General features: G+C 38.9%; 1 protein-coding gene across 1 annotated transcript in view; it reads right to left on the bottom strand.

Moving 5' to 3' along the window:
- ppp1r16b (protein phosphatase 1, regulatory subunit 16B) overlaps nucleotides 1–21,193 on the bottom strand; it is a 72,167-nt gene that overhangs the window by 14,422 nt on the left and 36,552 nt on the right. The window contains exons 3-4 of the mRNA XM_029501870.1: nucleotides 12,044–12,114; nucleotides 2,351–2,496 (exon numbers count right to left, since the gene is read on the bottom strand). Of these exons, the coding sequence (XP_029357730.1) occupies nucleotides 2,351–2,496; nucleotides 12,044–12,114 (217 nt within the window). The remainder of the gene's footprint in view (nucleotides 1–2,350; nucleotides 2,497–12,043; nucleotides 12,115–21,193) is intronic.

Below are 21,193 nucleotides of genomic sequence, written 5' to 3'. Positions count from 1 at the left end.
TTTTGCAAGGCTGGCTTTTAAAGGCTTGTTTATATCCTACTAGAAGCTGCTGATTTAATATTCAAAGTATTGGACAACAGTGATAAAATAAATTTCAATTCAAGCACCGATTAATAATATTAATTAAATTCTCTGAGTCAGGAACAAGTTGGCCTGCATAATTCAGCAGTCTTTAATCATCCTCATCTCACTGTGGATAATGAGTCTGCATGTCAACAGATGGCAGCAGTGTGTCTATATATTTTCTATTTATTTATTTATTTATTTTTCGTACATCTTATGTGATTTTTCCAGTTAGTGCATAAAAGCTCTAATTCAGTTCTGCATGTGCACAGGCAGGAACAATAGTGTGTTGTGTGTTCACCAGCAGTAATTCAATTTCATTTTAATTTCTCTTAATCGCCATACGCCTCTGTGTGTACGTGTCTTGATGTCATATCAATCCAATTAAACCCTAAGTAAATGTGTTTACAATGTATTGAGGTTATATGACTCATTCCAAATATGGCAGTGTGTCATATAAATATTTTTACCTCTGTCAAATCTCGCTCAGTGTAATAGAATTCTTAAATACATTTAGATAACGGGGTTGACTATTAGCAATTCATTCATTCATTCATATTCTACTGCTTATCTGTTTCCTGGTCGCAGGGGATGCTGGAGCCAATCTCAGCTCACATTGGGTAAGGGCAGGATTCACCCTGGTGCATCGCAGGGTGAACACACAAACAGACAGAGACCGACAATCACACTCACTCAGACCTACAGACAATTTAGAGCCACCAGTTAACCCGAACATGATGCCTTTGGACAGTGGGAGGAAACCCACGCAGGCACAGGGAGAACATCCAAACTCCACACAGAAAGGCCCCAGGCCGGGAACCAAACCGACGACTGTCTTAATGTGGGGCCACAGCGCTAACCACTATGCCCGAGCTGCCCACTAATTACATTTTTAAATGATTATATGGCCTGGAGTTGTGAGATTATTCAATATTACAGTTGACCTTTCCATTTACATCTTTATGATATGATTATATTATGTTAATGTCTTGGCAAAGATGTTATCTAAATGAATGATTCTGTGAAATTGTGATTACAATTTGACTGAAATTGTAATGGTTCACTGTTTTAAAAGAGACATTTGTAACTTGTCTCTGTGGCTGAATGTGGCTTCTTGCCAAGAGTGTGTGTGGAAGTCTGTCACTGAACAAAGACGTCATCCATTGTTGTGTTTATAAAACAAGAAGTGTTAATACTTCCTCTGAGCTATGCTCTTTCATCAAGGCAGATTTGAGGCTGCAGTGATTCACTATTGGAAAGTGACAAGAGTGGAGGGGGGTAGCTGGTTAGCCTGCTAGCTTCGGAAGGAGAAAAGACAACAGCATGACGTTCACTGCTGCTCCACTGCTGCTCTTGGTGAGTAAAAGTACGGCATCGAACTCCCAACATTTCTTCTAGACTGGGACGTAAACAGCTGTTGATGGTAATGTTATTGCTTTGCTTGCTTGTTTAAACATCAGTATAGTGATGTGATTTTTAAAAATTTGCCATATCATCATGCCTTTTATATTGAGCTCAGAAAAATATGCCTGAAAATTGTTTTATAGATTCAACTATATCGTCTAGCCTTAATATGTCTTACGCTTCTTTCGCCAAAAAAAAAAAAAAAAAATGGACAATGAAGCCATTTCTCCAAGAAGGCTTAAACCAATTTTCCATCTTCAAACGCATCTTTTACTTTATCATGTTTTATGGGCTTGGCATTTCCTCTGCTGCTTGGAGCACGGCAATCAATCCTCCCTTCTCCAGGTTGCATTCTCTGTTGTAGCAGGGAAAAAAAACTAAACAAAACATAATTTATTCTGCCCAGAACTCTATTAGAAAAGAACTCATAGGTTCCTACAAATCTCCTACTGTGGTCCTCCGGGAACAATGCTTTTATTTCTACCTGAATATCTGAGAGTACAGAGACAGGGGTTTGCGTGTTTTTCTTCCTCAGGGAATTGGTGCTTAGTGCTGCCCATGCCTTCATCTGAGTACAGCCACTGATTAATGGATATAATACCATCGATTGGAAGTGAGTGCTGATTACTGTGGAGTGTAATCCATCAGTCAGCCATCATCTGAATCAGATAGATCCTGATGCATCCCATCTTCACTTGGATTATCATTAAATGTCTTTTGATTTGAAAGGTAGCGCCACTGCTCATTTTCCCCGAGGGCTAATAAGCCCACCATAACATCTCTGCTGACATCACTTCAGTGGTTCTTTACTTGAAGCGAAGCCGGGAAGCCTTCGATAAAACACCACAGGACACCCTGGTGCAGTGTTATCTGTGTGACTTACTGTGCAATGAGTATCTTGACCAGTCCTGCGTGGCCACAGGTCGCAGCGGCGTGCAGTGGCGTCCACAGTTCATTGTCTTGAGCGTTAACACTGGCTCCTCGATCCAGCAGGATCTTTACCATCTCTTCATAGTTATCTATACAGCACTGCATGGAAGCACAGGACAGAAGAGGAAGAACAGGGAGAAAACATTGGTTTAATGTTTTATATTGCAATGCTTGCTGGTGTGATATTGTAAAACCCAGCAGCTAACAGAGAAAAATTGAGTACGGCGAGCTAAATGAAAGGTAGAGAAGAGGAGTGAGAGAGAGTGAGGAGAAAGGATGAGAGAAGATACAAAAGAGAAAAGTCAGCTGCTGTAACACACTTAACACTTTGCAAAATGTGTGTGTGTATCTACTGTTTTCAACTTTGGTGACAAATCCAGATCTACAATTTCTTCTTGTTAGTAGAGACAATTTAATCCTGGCTCAGAAGGAGCTTTTAGCCTGATGTAGTTCATAATTCATACAGTGAGCATTCAGCTGTGGCGCACTAATGTCACACACTTCAGCACCTTTATGCTGCAAGAAAAGAATGAGGAGACTCATTTGTCACCGGTGGCACAGACGAAGAAGAAGTCAATAAAAAAAAAAAAAAAAAACTCAAAACGTGTCTTTGCTAAAGAGCATAAGGCAGTTTGTGAAACTGTGAACACATTAAGCCCATTCGGACACAGTCAGTATGACATCTCAGCCACTGAGTGGGTTGTTTCCTGGATCCAAGACAAAACTGTAAATGCACCCATAACTCACACCCATCTGCAGAGACAGAGACAGAGAGCATTTTCCTTGTTAAATTGGGTGTGATTATGGGGTGGAGAGGAAGGAGAATTTTCCATGAAACCCATCCTCCAGTCAAACTGCTGTCAGCAACAGCAGCTTTCTCCATCACAGCTCATTGTTGTGAGTGTGGCAGAACCACGAAGCTTAGCATGGACAAAGATGACGGAAGAAAAACAATGCAGAGGGAGACACAGAGTTGAAGAATGGGATTACACTTTCACAGTAAGAGAGTCAGAAATAATCGTGAGAGGACTCGTGATTTTGAGCAAACACCTTCTTTCCAACATGTGAGAGGGAGATCTCAGCAAGCACCTCTGTTCAAGTTGCAGGTGTGAATATTGTTCATGACAGCCATCTCATGTTATCAACCCCCCACTATTCTAGTATATTTTGTCTTGTATCTTGTGTTTAAGAGTAAAAGTCACAAAAGTGTTTTTGTTCTCACAAAAAATGTTTTGTTTTGTTTTTTTTTTACCCAAAAAGAACCTTCACTTTCACAAGAAGCCTCTTGAGCATTGTTGTTGCACAATGAGCATTGTTGTGTCTGCGCTCTTTGCTTTGAAATGAAAATGAAACATCTGTCATAATGAAATGTGAAATCTCTTCTGACAAAATGACTGCTGATGATCCCATTATGAAGATCCAACAGTACGAGATTTATAGCAAATGGAAACAAAGTAAAGATAAAGAGAAAGAACTAAATGAATTATTTCTTTAAACCCCTTTGTCCAGCTAAGAGCTATTCCTGCCTGCACGGTGAGTGAGGCAGGAACCGTAGACCTGGACTAGTCTATCACAGAGTGAACACCTGAGTCTGACTGCTCTCTTCTTTTAAATCTTTTATTCCTATTGACCAATCCAACAGTGGGTCACTTTGAATTTAATATCAGACAGAATACTTTATTAATCTCCAGAGGAAATTTGGTGACAATGAAATGAAATGATAATACAATTGTAACTTCATGATGTAACACTGGTGGCTCTTTCTTTGACTGAGCAGCTGATAAAGTCAGAAGCAGTGGACTGTGTTTCTATAGAGGAAAGGATAAAAGTGGCCGATACCAGCACCATCAGGGTCATAGTAAAGTACTAACAAGGGTATTAAGGAGCAGGGAGCACCAGGCACTGGACATCCTGTCCACAGATGCTGCGTTGGTCTTTTTCACACACAAACACACACACACACACACAAAAAAGTAATGTTCAATTTGCTGCAAATGCCTTCACATGATGAGTCGATTAGAAACATGAAATTTAACGCGCGTGAAGAAATAACATGCATGGAAGAAGGAACAGATTCATTGTACCATACAGAGTAGTATTTTCTGGTCTCAAGCTACACCCATCTGTTGCAGTTGTGCTGCAGCTCCGCGACTTTAGGCTGTGGCGCCTTGTTTGAAGTGCAACCTGGTATAATTGTGATCACAGCTTTTGTGTAAAAGTCACTGGAGTGATTATTTAAAGGTGTCTAAAATGCTACACAGGCATCACATTTGCCATACAAGGTGCTTGTCTGAGGGGTCTTTTCCATTGTTCCTCTGAGTTAACTGCATTCAATGTGAAGCTGAGTGACAAAGTTCAAAGAAACAAGGCTTAAATGCAATTATTCCCAGACAGGCCTGTTGTACTTGTCATGTACTTTCCCAAAACAAACCATCTCATCTTCCCTTAATATCAGCCTTGAGAAAGGGTGTGAAGGGAAGACACACCTTCTTTTTTTATGGATTCACACAGAGGATGAGTTGGTGCAATCTCTGGGGATTTTATTATCTGAGAACAACCTCTATTCTTTTGTCTCACCCACTCTCTGGAAAAAAAAAACTTAAACCAAATACAACAATAAAAAAGGACTGTTAGACTACTTTTACAAAGGGAGAAAATGAGTTTTGGGCAGTCTGGGGTTTAGTAGCTTTGACTGTCAAGGCTGCTCAGATAAGGTTGTGCTGATAGGAGTGTAGGGAAGAATACATAAATTAATACACAAGAAGAGAGGAAATGAAATTATTCTACAGATGCAGAAGATAGAAGGCAGGAAGACAGATAGGAGGTGAAACAGATGCAGAGAGAACACAAATGTCTGACTGACTGAAAAACACATCCTGTGAGGAACAGCTGAGTTATGGGTGTAAGATTTACAACGAAGTTGCATCTTAGTCTAAATATTTTTACACAAGAATTAGAGATCTGTGTATGAGCAGGGCAGCTTCTACTACAAACTACAAAAATAAAGACATAAATAAGGCAATACTGTCTATTAAAACAGGAATTTTATGCCAATCTGTGATATCATCTGATACCACCAATCTTCTTGTGCCACAGCCAGGAAAAGGAACAAATAATTCTAACTACAGCTAACGTGCCTTTAATTAACATGACATACATTGAGTTGAGATAAGACGGCATGAACTTATTAAACAGGAAATAACACATTCTTATACCCTGACAAATAACAAATAATAAAAATATATTCAGCAAAACTCACCTTGGCTCAAATCCATTCATCCAGGCTCGATTGATCTCTAGATCAATCTGAGATTAGATTAGTGAACCAGTTCCTGAGATTTATAACTTCTTTCTACTTGTGTTTCTCCTGTATATACGGACATCTAAGGCCACAACTGATTGTTTTTCATTTCTGCATGTTCTTGGTTGATTAAGCAGACATTATTCTCACCTTAACTGCAAATGAAAGTGGTGTTAGTTGAACTCCCTGCTGATCAGTAAGGACAAAATACCAACTAGTCTTTAACACAAAATGGACAATTTCAAAACACCAGAGTGAAATTAGACAGCCATAATGATTAATTTCAAAGTTTTGACACCGGGTGCCTCATCAGCCTTTGGTCACGCTGTTTTGAATTCTAACTTTAGCCTGCAACACTTGATCTTCTCTGAAGTCAAGGAAGCCAAAGATTTTAGCAAATTCTCTGCAATGTGTATATGAGAAGAAAAAGGGTTGTTTGATACTAAAAGGATGCAGACAGCCTGAAAAGAAAAAGGAATACATTAAAGCTCAGTCGGAAATTTCAGTCCCCACCATGGAGCATAACAGGAGTTACACTTTCAAGCCCTACTTTTTTTCCTCCGATGCTAATTTTTTAATGAAGAAATCAGCATCGGGCATAGTGAGGTGAGAAGGAACTATGTGCTCATTGCTCATTTTTACAGATTATTAATTAAATTGCTCTAATGAGGAACAGTGTGAGACAGAGAGAGCAAGAAATAACAGTCTGTATGACCCAAAACCAGAAGTGGTACACTGTAGAGAGCGGTTATCTTTGGGCCAAATACTTCCTGTATTAATGTATTAATGACGTCAAAGCAGCAACAAAGACAAATTCAGAGTAAAAGGCAAAAAAGCATGAACCACACATTTCCTAAAACTTATTATACATGTCAGTGTGCAAACATATGTATGAAAATCTTTAATGATGAACACGTAGTTCTTGTTTCACAGAGATGGTGAGTCAAACTGCTTGTTGTGGATTTGGTTTTCTGTGTAAGTCTGGCAATAGGCCAACATAATGATATAATTTAGGAAACTGAAGCAGCATCGTGAAACTGACAAGAGCAACGCTCTAAAGAGAATGCAAGCTTGTCAAAGGCATGCGATACACTGACGGATTAGCGAACATCTAAAGCTCCAGCCTGCAGCAGTGGCATGACAGATGTCTTCAGAAAGACTCAGGAGACTTCAACCTACACAGCAGCAAATGAGTGGGCTAATCTCCCAACCTCCTGACTACACCCACATACTCCAGACAACCTGCTTGATGACTGCTACGCTAATAGCTGTTCCTCCAAAAACAAACAAACAAACAAAAAAAAAGCAAAACACATATTTGAACCCACAAGCTAGCCACAAACTTAACGCCTAGCCTTCCCCTGTTGTTTGCCACCTCCATCCTTCTAGTCCTGGCAACAGGACAATGTAGCAAGCATGAAATAATGTGCCTTTCATGAAAACTATTCACACAAGGATGCAAGTGTGGTACCAGACAAAGACTCAAATTATGTCTGTGTGGCTGGAAAACAACAGCGACAGTCTCTACTGGGATCCATCAGTGGGCTGTGAGGACCGTGGCTCGGGTTGGGGAGCAAAATGACAAGGAAATAAGGCTGAGATTTTCACTGAAAGGCTGTAATGCGGTGTGGCCTGGTGCCAGGGGGGGCTGTCACTGACGGGACTCGCAGGGAATCTGAACCAGTTTGGGGTTATAGTGGGCAAAATGATGGCCAGGTGGCTGAGAGTACAGGGAGGATCACAGGAGGTTAAAGGTTAAAGGAGGCTTCAAATTTTACAGGAGCTGAAAGAAGGAATGCAAATAGTGAAGAGTGAAGTGGCCTGAGTGACGTTACCCAGGGTGCCAAGTTCAGCTGTTGAGAATTAGACCTAAGAAGCTAAATGAATTGAATCTTGGCTGTGACAAGCAGCTGCTCAGGGGAGAACAGTATGTACCCTCTATTCATGCTTTTTGGGCTCCGTCATAATGTAAACCACCGTGGCACATTATTTCCTCTCCCTCTCTCCCCCTCCTGCCACTCTCCTCGACATAGTGTCTCACAGGGCACCACCAGTAAAACCATATCTTTGATAAATAATTGGCAGCATATTTATAAGAAATGGTGCAGGTGCACAGAGTGAATAGACTGACAATCGCCCTGTAGTGCTGACGTACGGGGAGCCAGGTGTGAGAGTATGGTACTCTGAAGCAGGCAGGTCTGAGTGCTCGATCACTGAAGTAATGAAGAACAGAATGACTGATGGAACGACTCGGGAACACTGACTCACAATCCCACAGCTTGACATGATCAAATCCCTCAGATGATCACTACATCTCAAGCTAAGAGCCCACCTCAGTCATCTCTGCTCTTGTGTCCATCATCTCTGCATAAATATTTGAGGATCACTGAAATAAATTCTTTTAAAATGTGTCTGCAGCAGTCTGTCGATGTTATAGGTCACATGGCCCATTCGGCAACACCAAAGCCCCAGAGCAAAACCAAGAGCCAGACCAAATATGGGACAACATGATGGGGGGGAGGCTGTCTTCCTCCACCCCAGATGATTTTCACACCAAAAATATCCCAAAGAACCTAAAACACCTCACAGGCTGACTGAAAACTTAAAGTGACATCCCTCTAATCACGTTAAAAAGCATCTCATCTCTGGGACTAGTTGGACCATTTACTGCACATCACTCCCCGACTCTCCCACATTTCCTTTCGAATTTCTTTCAAATTCAGACTGAATAAACATCCCTTTCCCAAACTTGTCTCACACTTTGCAAGTAACACTTTGAGTACAGATGTTTCCAATGCGACAGTACAGCAACAGTTTTGGAAGTAGCTAAGTTGTTTTCACGTTCGCTGATCACTACACTTTACCATAAATTTTTCTTTTTTCCTGCCATTCAATTCTGATGCCTATTTTAAGAGGATTTTGTTAGTGTAAAAAAAAACAAAAAAACACCACCAACAAAATAAATAAATAAATAAATAAATAAAAATAAAAAACATTATGTGAAAAACTCTCTGGCTTGTCAGAGAAATACTGAAAAGGATTAGACCACAAACAATAAAATGAGAGGAGAGATTTTCTGTGTGCTGGATGGATTTAAATTTACTGGTAGATGAAGACACGAGCAATAACGACATATATTAACATTTCTTTTGAGCCTTTTTAGATACAAAGGCACTAAAGAGTAAATATTCCAAGGTTTAGTTTAATCAGTTTGCACTCAGCTGCAAACACAGAGACAGAAGAAGGTAAAGTGGGTTAAGTTTGTGAAGAATGAAAATCTTAAAAGTGTTTTAGTGTCCATGCCATTGATCGAGTGGGAAAACAGCAGAGGTACAGATAGCACAGTGTGCACATCTATCTTAGCAGCTGATACAGTCACATTATCATTAGGACCTCCGACATTTACAGGACAGAGGTCTCACTGACATGATTTTGGATGTTCTTTTCAAAAACATTCATGTGAATCACATGTGTGGATGCACAGCCTTGTTATTGAACATTTATCATCCCAGTGTGAGTGTAACAAGAATCTACAGGACATCAAATGGTCAGAACTAAAGGTTTCACAAAGCCGTCATGAAATATTAACTTCTGATGGGCTCATACAGGAAATATTGAGGGGTGTACAGTTGTGTGCATGAGAGAGAGAGCGAGAGAGAAGGTGTGCTTGTTGCTCCTGCAAGCCATATATTGATTAATGTCTCATTTCAGTGGGGTGAAATCGACCCTGGACAAGTATGACATCTCATTTAGAGAAACATCACCACTACTTTCCTTCATTTATCTTACCTCCGTGTGTGTGTGTGTCTCTTTCCCAGTCCTCATTACAACAAAGGATTGATTGATGCATACAAGATGTGGTTTTTAAAATGAAGTTGAGGTTTACTTTAGGGAATGCATTATGTCACAATGCCCTCAAAACTACAGTAAGACCACTATAAGTATATGTCTGTGTGTGTGAATGTGTGTTTTTAAGGAACACAAGCACAGACACATCTCTCTTCTTTTAGTATCTGTCTGTCTGCCCACTCTTCATCTAGCATCTGGCAGCTGTGCAGTTTTTATGTATACTTTTTTATATTGTATACTCTGTGTGCACTTCTATTGTGTCCTTGTCTACCTGTGTATGTGTGTGTGCTTGTGTGCACTATGGTAAATTGCAGTGCAAGTGAAAAGGTCTCCTCTTGAAGACCCCTTGCAGCGTGGCCCATCCACATAGCAGATTACACACAGACATCCAAGGCCGAAAGGTCAAGCTGATCCCTCGGCAGCTAACGGCCCGTAACTTTTATGACATAGGCATCACCGGTGGTTACTGATGGACTTCAATTTTCTCCTTCCCTGTTCCTTTCTCTGCCTCTCAGCAGCAGCCACAATATTAGGCTTTGAGCAGCCCAGAGGGCAAGAAAATAAATAAATAAAAGAAAAAAATCCAAGGCAGAGTGAGAAGACATATAGTGCAACAGTTTAGAAAGATGGGAGCCAATTTGTGTTATACAGTAAACCATTTTCTTCTCAGCACATAAAGATGCCACCAAGTGCTTCATGCAAGATTATGAACAGAAGAAAAATCACAATGATTCAATGTTTTATTGCGTTTACACGTGAGCCTGCTGTGAGCAAGAATCTGCCACCTGCACAAAATGAAGCCGGACAATCAGTGATGCTTGCATCTTCATCTAGTGTTATCAACATTATCTGAAATAAAATATTCTTTCCAGCTGCCATGTCTGAGGAGTTTAAATCCTTTAATTTTTTATAATAAGAAAAGAAAAAACTTTTCCACAAAAAACACTGGGTCATTTGTTCAACGAGTCATGGCCCATTATTTACACAGAAAATGTAATTGGAGCATCGATTTCGATGAAGTGGATGCTATGATTATTATGGCTGTAATGACTCTAATTAACAAGTGGAAATAGACTTGATCTGCTCTGTGAACTTCCTACCTCAAAATGGACTAATTTCCCAAATACTGAACTCATTTCCTCATGATTAAAACCATTCTTTCAGTGTAAGAAAACCTCATCTCTCCATTTTGCAAAAGGGCCTTTAATTCATACCGCTGCAAACTAATTACACCAGGATGTGATTTAATTATATTTCAACAAAGACTGAGAAGGTGATGGTGACTTGACTAATGAAAGTTTGTGATATGTGATATGTGAAACTGTTTCAAATGGACCTTTTTACAAATAATTTTAAACAGTCCTCAGGATTTTATATCCAATATAAAGTTGAACTCTCCTTGTATGAGCATTTAGTTTATTTGTGTTAAATGTAGTGAAATGGCGCATTAGTAAAAATGTTTCCATTATCTCTTTTTTCTTAGAGCATAATTGAGCAAAAGCACTTTGCTGTTCACATAGGAACAGTTCCGTTAGTCATTTAGAGAAAGACTGGGAGATGTGGGAAACACAATGACACGGACCACAGAGCATTAGATATTTTGTAGGTTAACTTCTAAATGTCATGTTTGGTTACCTTAATAGGTTAAATCTAAAATTGGCTTCAGCAGCTGAACTTGAGTAAAAGTCCAGCCGCTCGCAGTGTGACTCACAGTAAATCCCAGAGGTTTATGAATTTATTTGTCTTTAATGAGAACATGAAAAGTCTGCATCAACAAGACCAAAACATATTTGATTTAACATTACAGAAAGAATCCCTGCACATACGTTAAGAATAAAATTAAGCAAGTAATTGATAATAATGCTAATTCTAACAAGTCTTAAGTCTTTTGTCCCCGTCCTTCATTTTGATTTGTTAAACCTACAATAGTTTTCCTTTTTTTTTTTTTTTTTTAGGGGGGGGTGGCACTCCGGGGCAGTGAAACAACTTGGGGAAAAAACATTGGCATACTATTGATGACTTTTTCCAACTCTGGTGACATTTCACTTAAGCTTCTCCCAGAGAGAGAGCAATAAAAACAGATACACTCTGCATAACAGGACAAACAACAAGAGGCATTTAAAGTTGACATGGTGAACTCAGACTCTACTTTAGAGTCTCTGACCATGACGATTCTAAATGTAACATTCCCATTTCTTTGTAACCTGTTAGAGAAGTATCTGGTTCTGCTGAACACTTCATGATACAGCTTTAAAGCCTCAACATTTAGATTGTGCTTTTTTCCAAAGTACTTCACAATGATGCCTCTCATTCACACAAACATGAAAAAGCAAGGCTTCAAACAATCAGCCCTGCAATTAGTGGATGACCTCCCTGTTCACTTCATTCTTCCTTTGAGCTTTCGTCATTTTAAGTTTCAGATAGGAACTGACTTGGAACAAGAGTTGTCTGAGAGGGATGCAGCAAGAAATGAAACAGTGACACAAAGAGCCTTACCTGATGCAGGGCGGTGAGGCCGTCTTCATTGCAGAGGTCTGGACTCACATTGTTCCTCAGTAGATAACGGACTGGGGGAGAGATTAGATAACATAAATTAAGGTTAAAGTCTCATTTAAGTGGGTTAGGGTTAGGGTTAGGGTTAGGGTTAGCTTAAAACTTGGAGTTCTTTCATTTTGCTTGAAAAATTGCATTTCCTTTTTCCAAATGAAACCAGATTTAGAGATCTCACTACAATGCATGTTTCACCTCATGTTCATACTGTTCAGCTATAAATCAATAAATTTCATAGAGATGATAAAAGCAGGATGAGATTTTGTACTAACCATCTCCTCTTAATTGTCCACACAATCTGCCGGCGCAGTGCAACTTAACCTTTTGTTACCCAGTGACATCACCAATCAATCTGTAAACCATTAATCATACTGCCTCATCATGATGTGTTCCTGCCACGACTTCAATCTCTCAAATAATCAGCCCCGAAAGGATTTTAACCCAACTGACCTTGTAAGTATGGATGAGTGATGGGTGAAGGGATGAATGGAGGGAGGGTTAGTGATGGAAAATGATGCAGTGAGGCTCTTGATTACACTGTTAGTCCGTCTCATGGTCCAAACAGAGAAATGCTCAGCCATGGACCCTAATTCAGAGTATATTCACTATCAGAGTCTGCATGCTGGATAAATGCCTGGCTGCTCAAAGTCCTAAACCTGCTGAGCAGGAAGCGGCAGCCGCACCTACAACTCCTCCCTACATCATTATTATCCCCATTTCTGGCAGTGTTACCACTTGTGTTTATTTCAGAGATTTTTTTTATGAGGTTATTATAATATAATGATGAACACTCAAAGGGAGAGGAGAGTGATTTGGTTTGATAATTATCACATCTGTCACTTCGATGTAGAGGAAAAATGGTAATGCGCAAATTTGCCAAATGCAACTCAGGTTCAGGTGGCTGCAGAGACATAAATAGACACCTGCAGGTACATGTAGCTGGATAAAAATCCCCAAAATGAAATCAAGGGAGCGGGTTGGACTTCTGCAAATGAAACCCATCAGCAAGTGTCTTTCTCGCAAGAAATTCTAGTCTGTTCTCAGACCAGCATTAAGACTAGATTAAACGATTCATGCCCTCCAAAAATTATTATTATTAGTATTTTTTTTTTTTTTTACCTGAGTGGTGCATGTAAGAGGTGATCGAGGGGAAAAGTGAAAAATGACAGCAGGTGCTGAGAGAGAAAACTGGATTCAAGGTCACATGGTGCATGCTCAGTGTGACTGCATTCAGTAAACATCACACACCCTGGCTGCTCCCCTCTGCGTACTTAGACAGCCGTGTTGGACATGAACGGTGAACAACCAGCACCGTAAACATGCGACAGAAGATCTGCAGCCCCATCACCCCACAGTCTACTGGAGGTCTTTTTCTGAATTTAGCACCATGATTGGACCTTTCAAATATGGTGTTTAGCTTCCTGATGAGATTATAATTGAATTTTAATTGGTTTGAACTGGTTATGGGGCCTAAAATTTATTTACTTAATTTTTTTTTCTCCATTGCGACCAAAAGATGTCTTTCTTGTTTTGAAATGGTCATAACATACAGTATGGTTTATTTATCTTTTTAATTTTTTATGCTTCCTTCACAGCATTTGTATATCACAGGAAAAGAACTAAGCTGCACCATGAATAAATAAAGAATGCTTGCTATGTCACAAGTAAAACAAGAAATTTCAGTGGTCTCCTCTAATTTTTGAGGCAATGAAGGAGAAATATAAAAAAATTTTAAATCGTCAAAACATGTTTAAATTAAAAAGAAAAAAGAAAAGAAAAAAAAAAATCACATTATTTTTGAGAATTAGGGGTTTTTGTTTGCAGAACCCTAACCCAAATCAATTCAACCAACAAAGCAGAGCTCCATCTTATTTCTAACCCTCTTGTTAGGAGATGTACTTCAGTGAGAAAAATATTTCATACATTTCATTCAGAGGCTCAACCTTCAGCCTTGGGAATGAGTGTGGCCTCCTGATAAAGTAAAAAACCAACTACTTATAAATTCTTTCAGGTTTTATGTTGAAACTCAATATTTGCAGCTTTTAACAGTCTTATATTGGTATAAAAAAATAAGGTGGGAAAAAAGAAAAGCATGAAGTGTAAATCAGGGAAATCTGGTAGATTTATGACAGATACTGTTTGTAAAACACAAAGATACCACACAGTTTATGGTACAACATATGTACACATGCTAATGAAATCCTCATGTTTGCTGGAAGACATGTATATGTTACAGCCCAAACGTGTCAAACAGATCTGCATCCTGCTGTCATTCCCACTTGTCTCAGGATGTTTGATACAAAACTCTGTAAAGCAAACAAAAAGCTGCTGAGATCCTTCTGACGTACTTGAAGAGATTTGAAGTCTCTGTTTCTGTGACACCGAGACCACAAATCTATTCTCTGACAATCGGGGGGAAGAGGACACAACAACATTTCACTTCATATCGATGATGAACACATGCTGTTGCTCAGTATCCAACAATTTATGTTATTCTTATTATTAATGTGTATTAGCCGCAAAAAATCATCCACAAAGACAGTGAATATACTGTATGTTCAAAACAGCAGCTAACATTATTGTTTTGCTGTATTAATGGAAAATTAATACAGCAAAATTAAATGGAAGTTTGAGGTTTTGTCCTTGGAGAAATCATACACACAACTCAAACTGATCTGACATCTCACCAGCACACACTCACTACGTTTACATGACATGAATTATTGTGTTAGTCAGGCTAAAACTGGACTTTTAAAGTACATGTAAACGTGTTAGCTTCACTGAAATCATTTTTATAATAGTCGGACTAACACACTCAGATAATGTGATTGAAAGTCGATTTACAGACAGACTGGAGCTGGAGAAGGTGGTCTGTACATGTGCTTAAGTTTCGCACCAAGCTATGACCAAGAAGTCGAACGGCATTTAAACCGCAAATGTAGGAGGTCAAACAAAAGAAGCCGGCTGACTGCTAGCACATCAAACATGGCAAAGTCTGCAGCAAAAGCTCATTTCATTCGTCTTTTTTTCTTTCCACATCTGTGATCTGTGACGTCATAGGCCAGTCAGCAGTGGTCCATTACCCACAAGCTGAAAGAGCGCATATTGCCACCTATCGTAGCGGAGGCGACACGATTTCAACAAAGAAATCAATTTCACTCCCTTGCATGTATACTGGGACAAGGACAGAAGTCTGATTAGATGGCTTTATCGAGCTATAACCATGGCTCGACTTAACTGTGCATGTAAGTGTGCACATGCACACTTCAAAATTAAATTAGCAATTACATTCATTTTGAATAAAACTGTCCTTTAGCACAACTGAAAACAATCCAGAGGTTAGCAGTTTATGATAAACATGACAGAGGTGTGAAAATAAAAGAAAAAAATCTGGGCAACTGACAGGAACTGTGTTAAGTGTCAGATAAACACTACCCTGTCAGTATTCACTTCCCCTACAGCTGCACTGTGGGCAGATTACACCTGCAAGTAGGTCTGAGATGATTCTGCTAATTTTCATTTACGTAGGAGTGTCTCGTGTGTGTTGGCACTGCTCTGCATGAGCATGTCTTCCTTGAACACAAAGATGCATGAGCACATTTTGTTTAGATCAACAAGAAGGTGAGAGTTGTCTAATATCATCTGTCAGAGACAGAAGTCCAAAGGCGCTGCTCTTCAATCTGCATTTTAAAATATCTGCCAGGAATCAGTATAACATGAACAACACAGTCACACTCGCAGTCAAACGGCCTATTTTGGTGTTTGTTTGGTTTTTAGCTGCCAATGCAACAAAATATATGCATTGGTGTTGAATTGCTTTCCCACCAGCAGCGGTGGCCACTGATGCATTATTTAAGATGAAATGGATTTGACTTATGTTGTGTGATGTTTGTGACTATGTGAAGCAGAGAGCAAGTCAAAGAGATTTGCCAATGGTTGGAGGAGAGAGAGTGAGAGCTCAATTTGAAACTTTTACTTTCATAAATTTGTGCTCCTAATGTTTATGAATGTGTGTATTGGTCTGCTTTGGTTCTACTTTATTTTAATGCACATATTATGTTGTTCATCATGTGATTTTTTCTTTTTTTTTTTGGGGGGGTGGGGGGGTGGGGGGGGGGTTTGGGTATAATACTTAGCCTTTGTTTTCAATCTTTGATGTGTCAGAGTCAATCTGAGTAAATAATGTTCAATAATGTTCTCATGAAATTCAAATGATCTCCCTATTATGCAAATATGACGTAGTTACAATATGGAGCGGGTGTAGGTGCATGAGTGTTGGCATACAACAGCGTGAGCGTGTCAGAATTACAGGCTCGTTCATCATGTCAAAACACAGTTACACAGAAAATACAGCAACACTGAAGCAACTCTGGAATCTATTTTTCGGCTGATGTTCTGAGAGAAAGCAAATTATTATCACCAAGTACAATACACTACATTTTGTTAGTCTTTGTGTTGGTGAGAATATTTAATGTTGTTTTTCATTTATGTTTTGTTCCTGTATTTCAAATTACAAAACTCAAAATAATCTTTGCAATGTCAATTGGTATGAACTCTGATTCGGTGGTATTCTGCCTTTAGTTCTTCAGACTTGTTGTCTTTTTCAGTTGTGTGTTGTTAAAAATGTCTGTACAGTTTGTGTAACATGTGCTGGGGTAAGAAATTCCTTCAATGATGTCAAATCCCGTAATCAAAAAAGGCAAAAAGCCCAGAGATTGCTTGGTGGGTACAAACAGACACATACTTGCAAACGAACTGTCTGAAAAAATTACGACTGGAACATTTTGTCTTTTAAAAAGGAAAAACACACAAACACACACAAAAAGAGAGCACACATAATATGAAAAAGTACAAAAACAAAATTAATTCATGGGCATGAACGAATTAAATGTAATTAACAACTAACTTACTGGACACATTCGCTTACACCGTGGGACAACTAAATCTTTCAAAAATGCGAAAATGTGAAATAACTGATTTGATCAACAGATGTGTGTCCATTACCTTTTTGTTTTTTAATAAATAAACTGGGTACAGTTTACAGTGGAGAGAAGTGAGTTCTTTTGTCTCTCCCATGTCTCATTAGCAAGATATAGACAGAGAACTAAGGAGAAATTGCACCTTCTTTACTTTTATCTGACCAATGGTATACGAGTTAAGATCAATGGAAAGTCAGATTTAAAGGATAAATAATAAAAATTTTAAGGCGGCAATGTGGAGGAAAAACCATCATCATTCATCCCAGCAGCGGATACTGTGGGGCAGAGAAGAAGAGTGAGAAAAGCAAAATGGAGTTGGAAACACCATCAGCTTGGTTCCTATCTGTCTGAACCACCACCCTTTGGGACTGAGCAAGCACAAATGCAAAATCTTTTAAGGCAATCCATTACATCGAATGGTCACCATGGTGATTATCTACCAGCCCGCAAGCCAGCAACACAATGCTGCAGAAGTCTGCGGCATGTCTTCCTGGGCAGGTCCCATAAATTCCCATTGAGGGAGGAGATGGAGCTAGACGAGATGCTTCCCAAAAGATAAAAGTTACATTAACAAACAACCGCACAGCAAGAGAAACCCACCCTTCCTTCCTGTTATCTTAGAGTGCCTCAACAGTGTTGTCAGTGTGTTTGTGTATTTGTGTGAGTGTGGTTGACGTGGAAACAAATCCCAAGTGAATGAACTTATTCAGGTCATGACTTTCCTGAGCGCTGATTATTGATAAGAGGTTTCTCGTAGTACTCTGGGTCCCACAGGGGATGGTCATCCATACTAATGTGATGTTTCTTAGCTTTTCTATGAATGCTTGTATTAAAACTCAGAAGACTCCAAGTAAAATAAATCAGAATTTTTTTCTAGCACTACTCCCAATGAATCACCAGCAGTTCCAACTCTTCATTTTTTCCATGAAATATCTCAAGATCAACAGACATTCTTGGTCTGAGAATCGAATGCATCTTGCAATCCTTTCACTTTTCCTCTAGCACAATCATTTTAATTGTTGATTACTTTTATTTATTTTTTAATTTTTAACCACATAAACAAGCATTTCTCAGAAAACCTAATGACAGTTCCATCAGCTACAGCAGGATATTAGTATGTTAACAAAATTAAAAAGACTGAACAATATAATGACGATAGTAAACATTAATGTTCAGGATGATGCCATACTGTTATTGGCATTTTATGCCCATCTCTAATAACAGTCTCACAGAGCTGTTAGGATGACTGCAGACTTATTTTTAACTTTAATAAACTTTATACTTTAATAAATATGATGTTTAAAATTGCTAGTTAGTAATTAGGGCACTCCAGCTTTGCGCAAAGGTTAGAAAATACTTAGTTGTATAAAAAAAAAAAAATCACAATTATGTTGCATATGCATATATACCAAAAACATCTAGTGAGCATTAAGTCACTGTGGGGGTTTAGTATCGTTATGAGTCATATCAAAATAATTGAAAAAAAAAAAAAAAGACAATATTCAAGAATCAGAAAGAAGAAATTGTGGGTAAGAGTAACTAGTTATGAAGCTCCAGCTGGCCAAATGTCAGGGCATATAAAAAACGGACAGAGTTATGAGTTAAAAATGGACGTGCCATAAACGACCCCAAGGAGGGAACTTGTCATAAGTCAAGCCAGAGTGTAAAGAGACCCATCTGAAAATGGCCATACTGCTGACTCTATTTATTACCTCGATAAGCAGTTTTCTATTGCATCTTTGGGACCATATAGTAGGGTATGTACTCGGGCGGGGCTGCCATGCAGTGACACAATGACAGACTCTAACGCACATGGTGACATGACTGACAATCATAATACAGTACAGAGCAGCAAAAAACCAGCATGGCAAAGGCCAAATTACAAACAGGTGACTTCAGAAGAGCAGTGCACAAACCACCAGGTTACGCCAGGGTGGGTTGCCACTTGGTCAGGATTTGCTACAATTTTTTGTGGCACACATTGTATTATTCCACTGACAGAAGGTCATTTAGAATAGCATTAAAACATCACTTCAGGCTCTACAAAGGTTTGACTAGCATTTATAAAATTATTTTCACCTTTCCTTGACCAAATGATGTATCTTTCATAAAAAATATTGCATGTGCTCATTGACAGTAAAGGGTTGAAGCCTGGTTTGTGCTGTTATACCCAACTATATGCAGCCTGCCATGTTTGAAGTTAAATTCATTGCATGACTCATTTATACAAAGCTGCTTATTCACGTTCAGGAAATTAATGACACATAACTGACAAGAAAGTCTTATAATCACAGCATATTTGATGCAGGGATGGTGTGATCTGTAAGATCAGTTTAGAATTTTAAAATCTAAAGCTGATATTAGAAGAACCACAGGGCTTATGTCTTTTCATGGATACAGCTACATTTTGTGTTGGAGCTGAGTAAAAGCATGGGTATCCTCATTGTCAGGGTTTAGCTCAGGACGCCGACTCATACGGATCCCCTTGTGTGCTCGTATCTCACAGCTAATGATCAGCGATAAGGGGAAATCGCCAGTGAAGAGAGGATCAAGTAAAGATTGTGATATGTAGCTCTGCAAGTTCAAATGCAGGAAACGGCCAAGTGGAAAAGTGCTTTTCCTCTTTCTTGTCATGTCGAAGAGGCCAATATTTTTCAGATAACTTTTTTTACCATGTACCATTCTAAAAATATTTCAGGAAACTGCAGCGCCGTGTGGGCGTTTTCCACAACATGATTAAAAAATCTGAAGTTGTTTTTTCCAGGAGAAACCCCATTAAAACCTCTGTTGCATTGCAAAGCAAAGAGATGTCACGTAATTACTACTATATATTTTAGTAAATTCTTTCTATGTACATATTCAATTTACTTTTGAATAAAACCAAGCCAGTTGCTTCTGCTGCTCCCGGTTTCTGCAGTGAGCCAAACTAACTACCTCATGGCACATTGAAAGATAATGATGAGAAGATTCATATGGCTATAAATGAACTACACCACTACACCTCACCGCCGCCTAACCTCCAACTTGCAGTTAGAATAACCTCTTTTACAACGTTAGTTATGGTAATTAGATTAGTTCTTATGTTCATCATAATGATGAATGACTATTGACAACCTCTGTAGTCTCGTTCAGCCACTTGTCAGCAATCTGCATTGGCTAAACTTCATAAAAGCTTAAATTTTTACATTACTTGATATATTTGATGCTGTTTGACTAACTTGGATAAAGTTTTCAGTATTTCTGGTTCTCTCAAAGTACTAACAAATCATGACTTCAGGGACCAATGCTTGCAGCTCACTGATATTAATGTATCCTTCGGTTCTCTCTAGATTAATGACCTCTGGAGTCTTAAGTTCAGCTTTTGCAATTTTACTGTTTTGGTTTACTCTGATCTAATTTTGTAATAGCACAATTTACAGCCACAGCAGGCAGATGTTTTCAGCAAAAATTGTTCATGCTGTGGACAAAACTGCAAAGTTGCTTAGCAGCTGCAGACTGAGATATTTCCCATTTTCCCAAATTATTAAAGAGTCTTAATAAGAACTTGTGAATTTCTGAAATACGGCATATCTATAAACTATTGTTAGTTCACTTGGAATGAACAAAGCTTATCCTCATATATCAAGTTAATGTTAAAAGAGTTGTATGTTTCTTTAAGTTCTAATATGATGTTGAACAGGGTGATTACACTGGTGATATCAGTCTCTGTAGCATTTACTGTATATGCTGTATGTAATGATTTGAAGAGCAATCTGTTTCCTTTCTCATTCAACTCATATTGCTAGGATGCATTACTGTCATCATTAAGTGCTGCCACAATCTCATTTCATCACTTTTTCACAAATTTACTGCAAATGGAAAAGGGCTGATGCAGCACAGGCACTCATCAGTGCACATCAGAAAATAATTTTATTGCAAATTCTCTTCAGACAAGGTGGCTTTCTCCTTCTCGTCAGCTGTACAGAAAGAAGGCCATTCGGCACATCCATAAGTAGCAGCTGAATGACATTGGTTTTAGTAGGACATTATGACAGAGGATCATTGATATAATTAGTATTCCACAGTGTGTTATAATTATCCCCCACATGATGAGCTATTAAGAGACTTAATTGTATGT

The sequence above is a fragment of the Echeneis naucrates genome, chromosome 5 (genome assembly GCF_900963305.1).
Source record: "Echeneis naucrates chromosome 5, fEcheNa1.1, whole genome shotgun sequence".
NCBI classification, from domain to species: domain Eukaryota; kingdom Metazoa; phylum Chordata; class Actinopteri; order Carangiformes; family Echeneidae; genus Echeneis; species Echeneis naucrates.
This window is presented reverse-complemented; position numbering and strand designations above follow the sequence as displayed.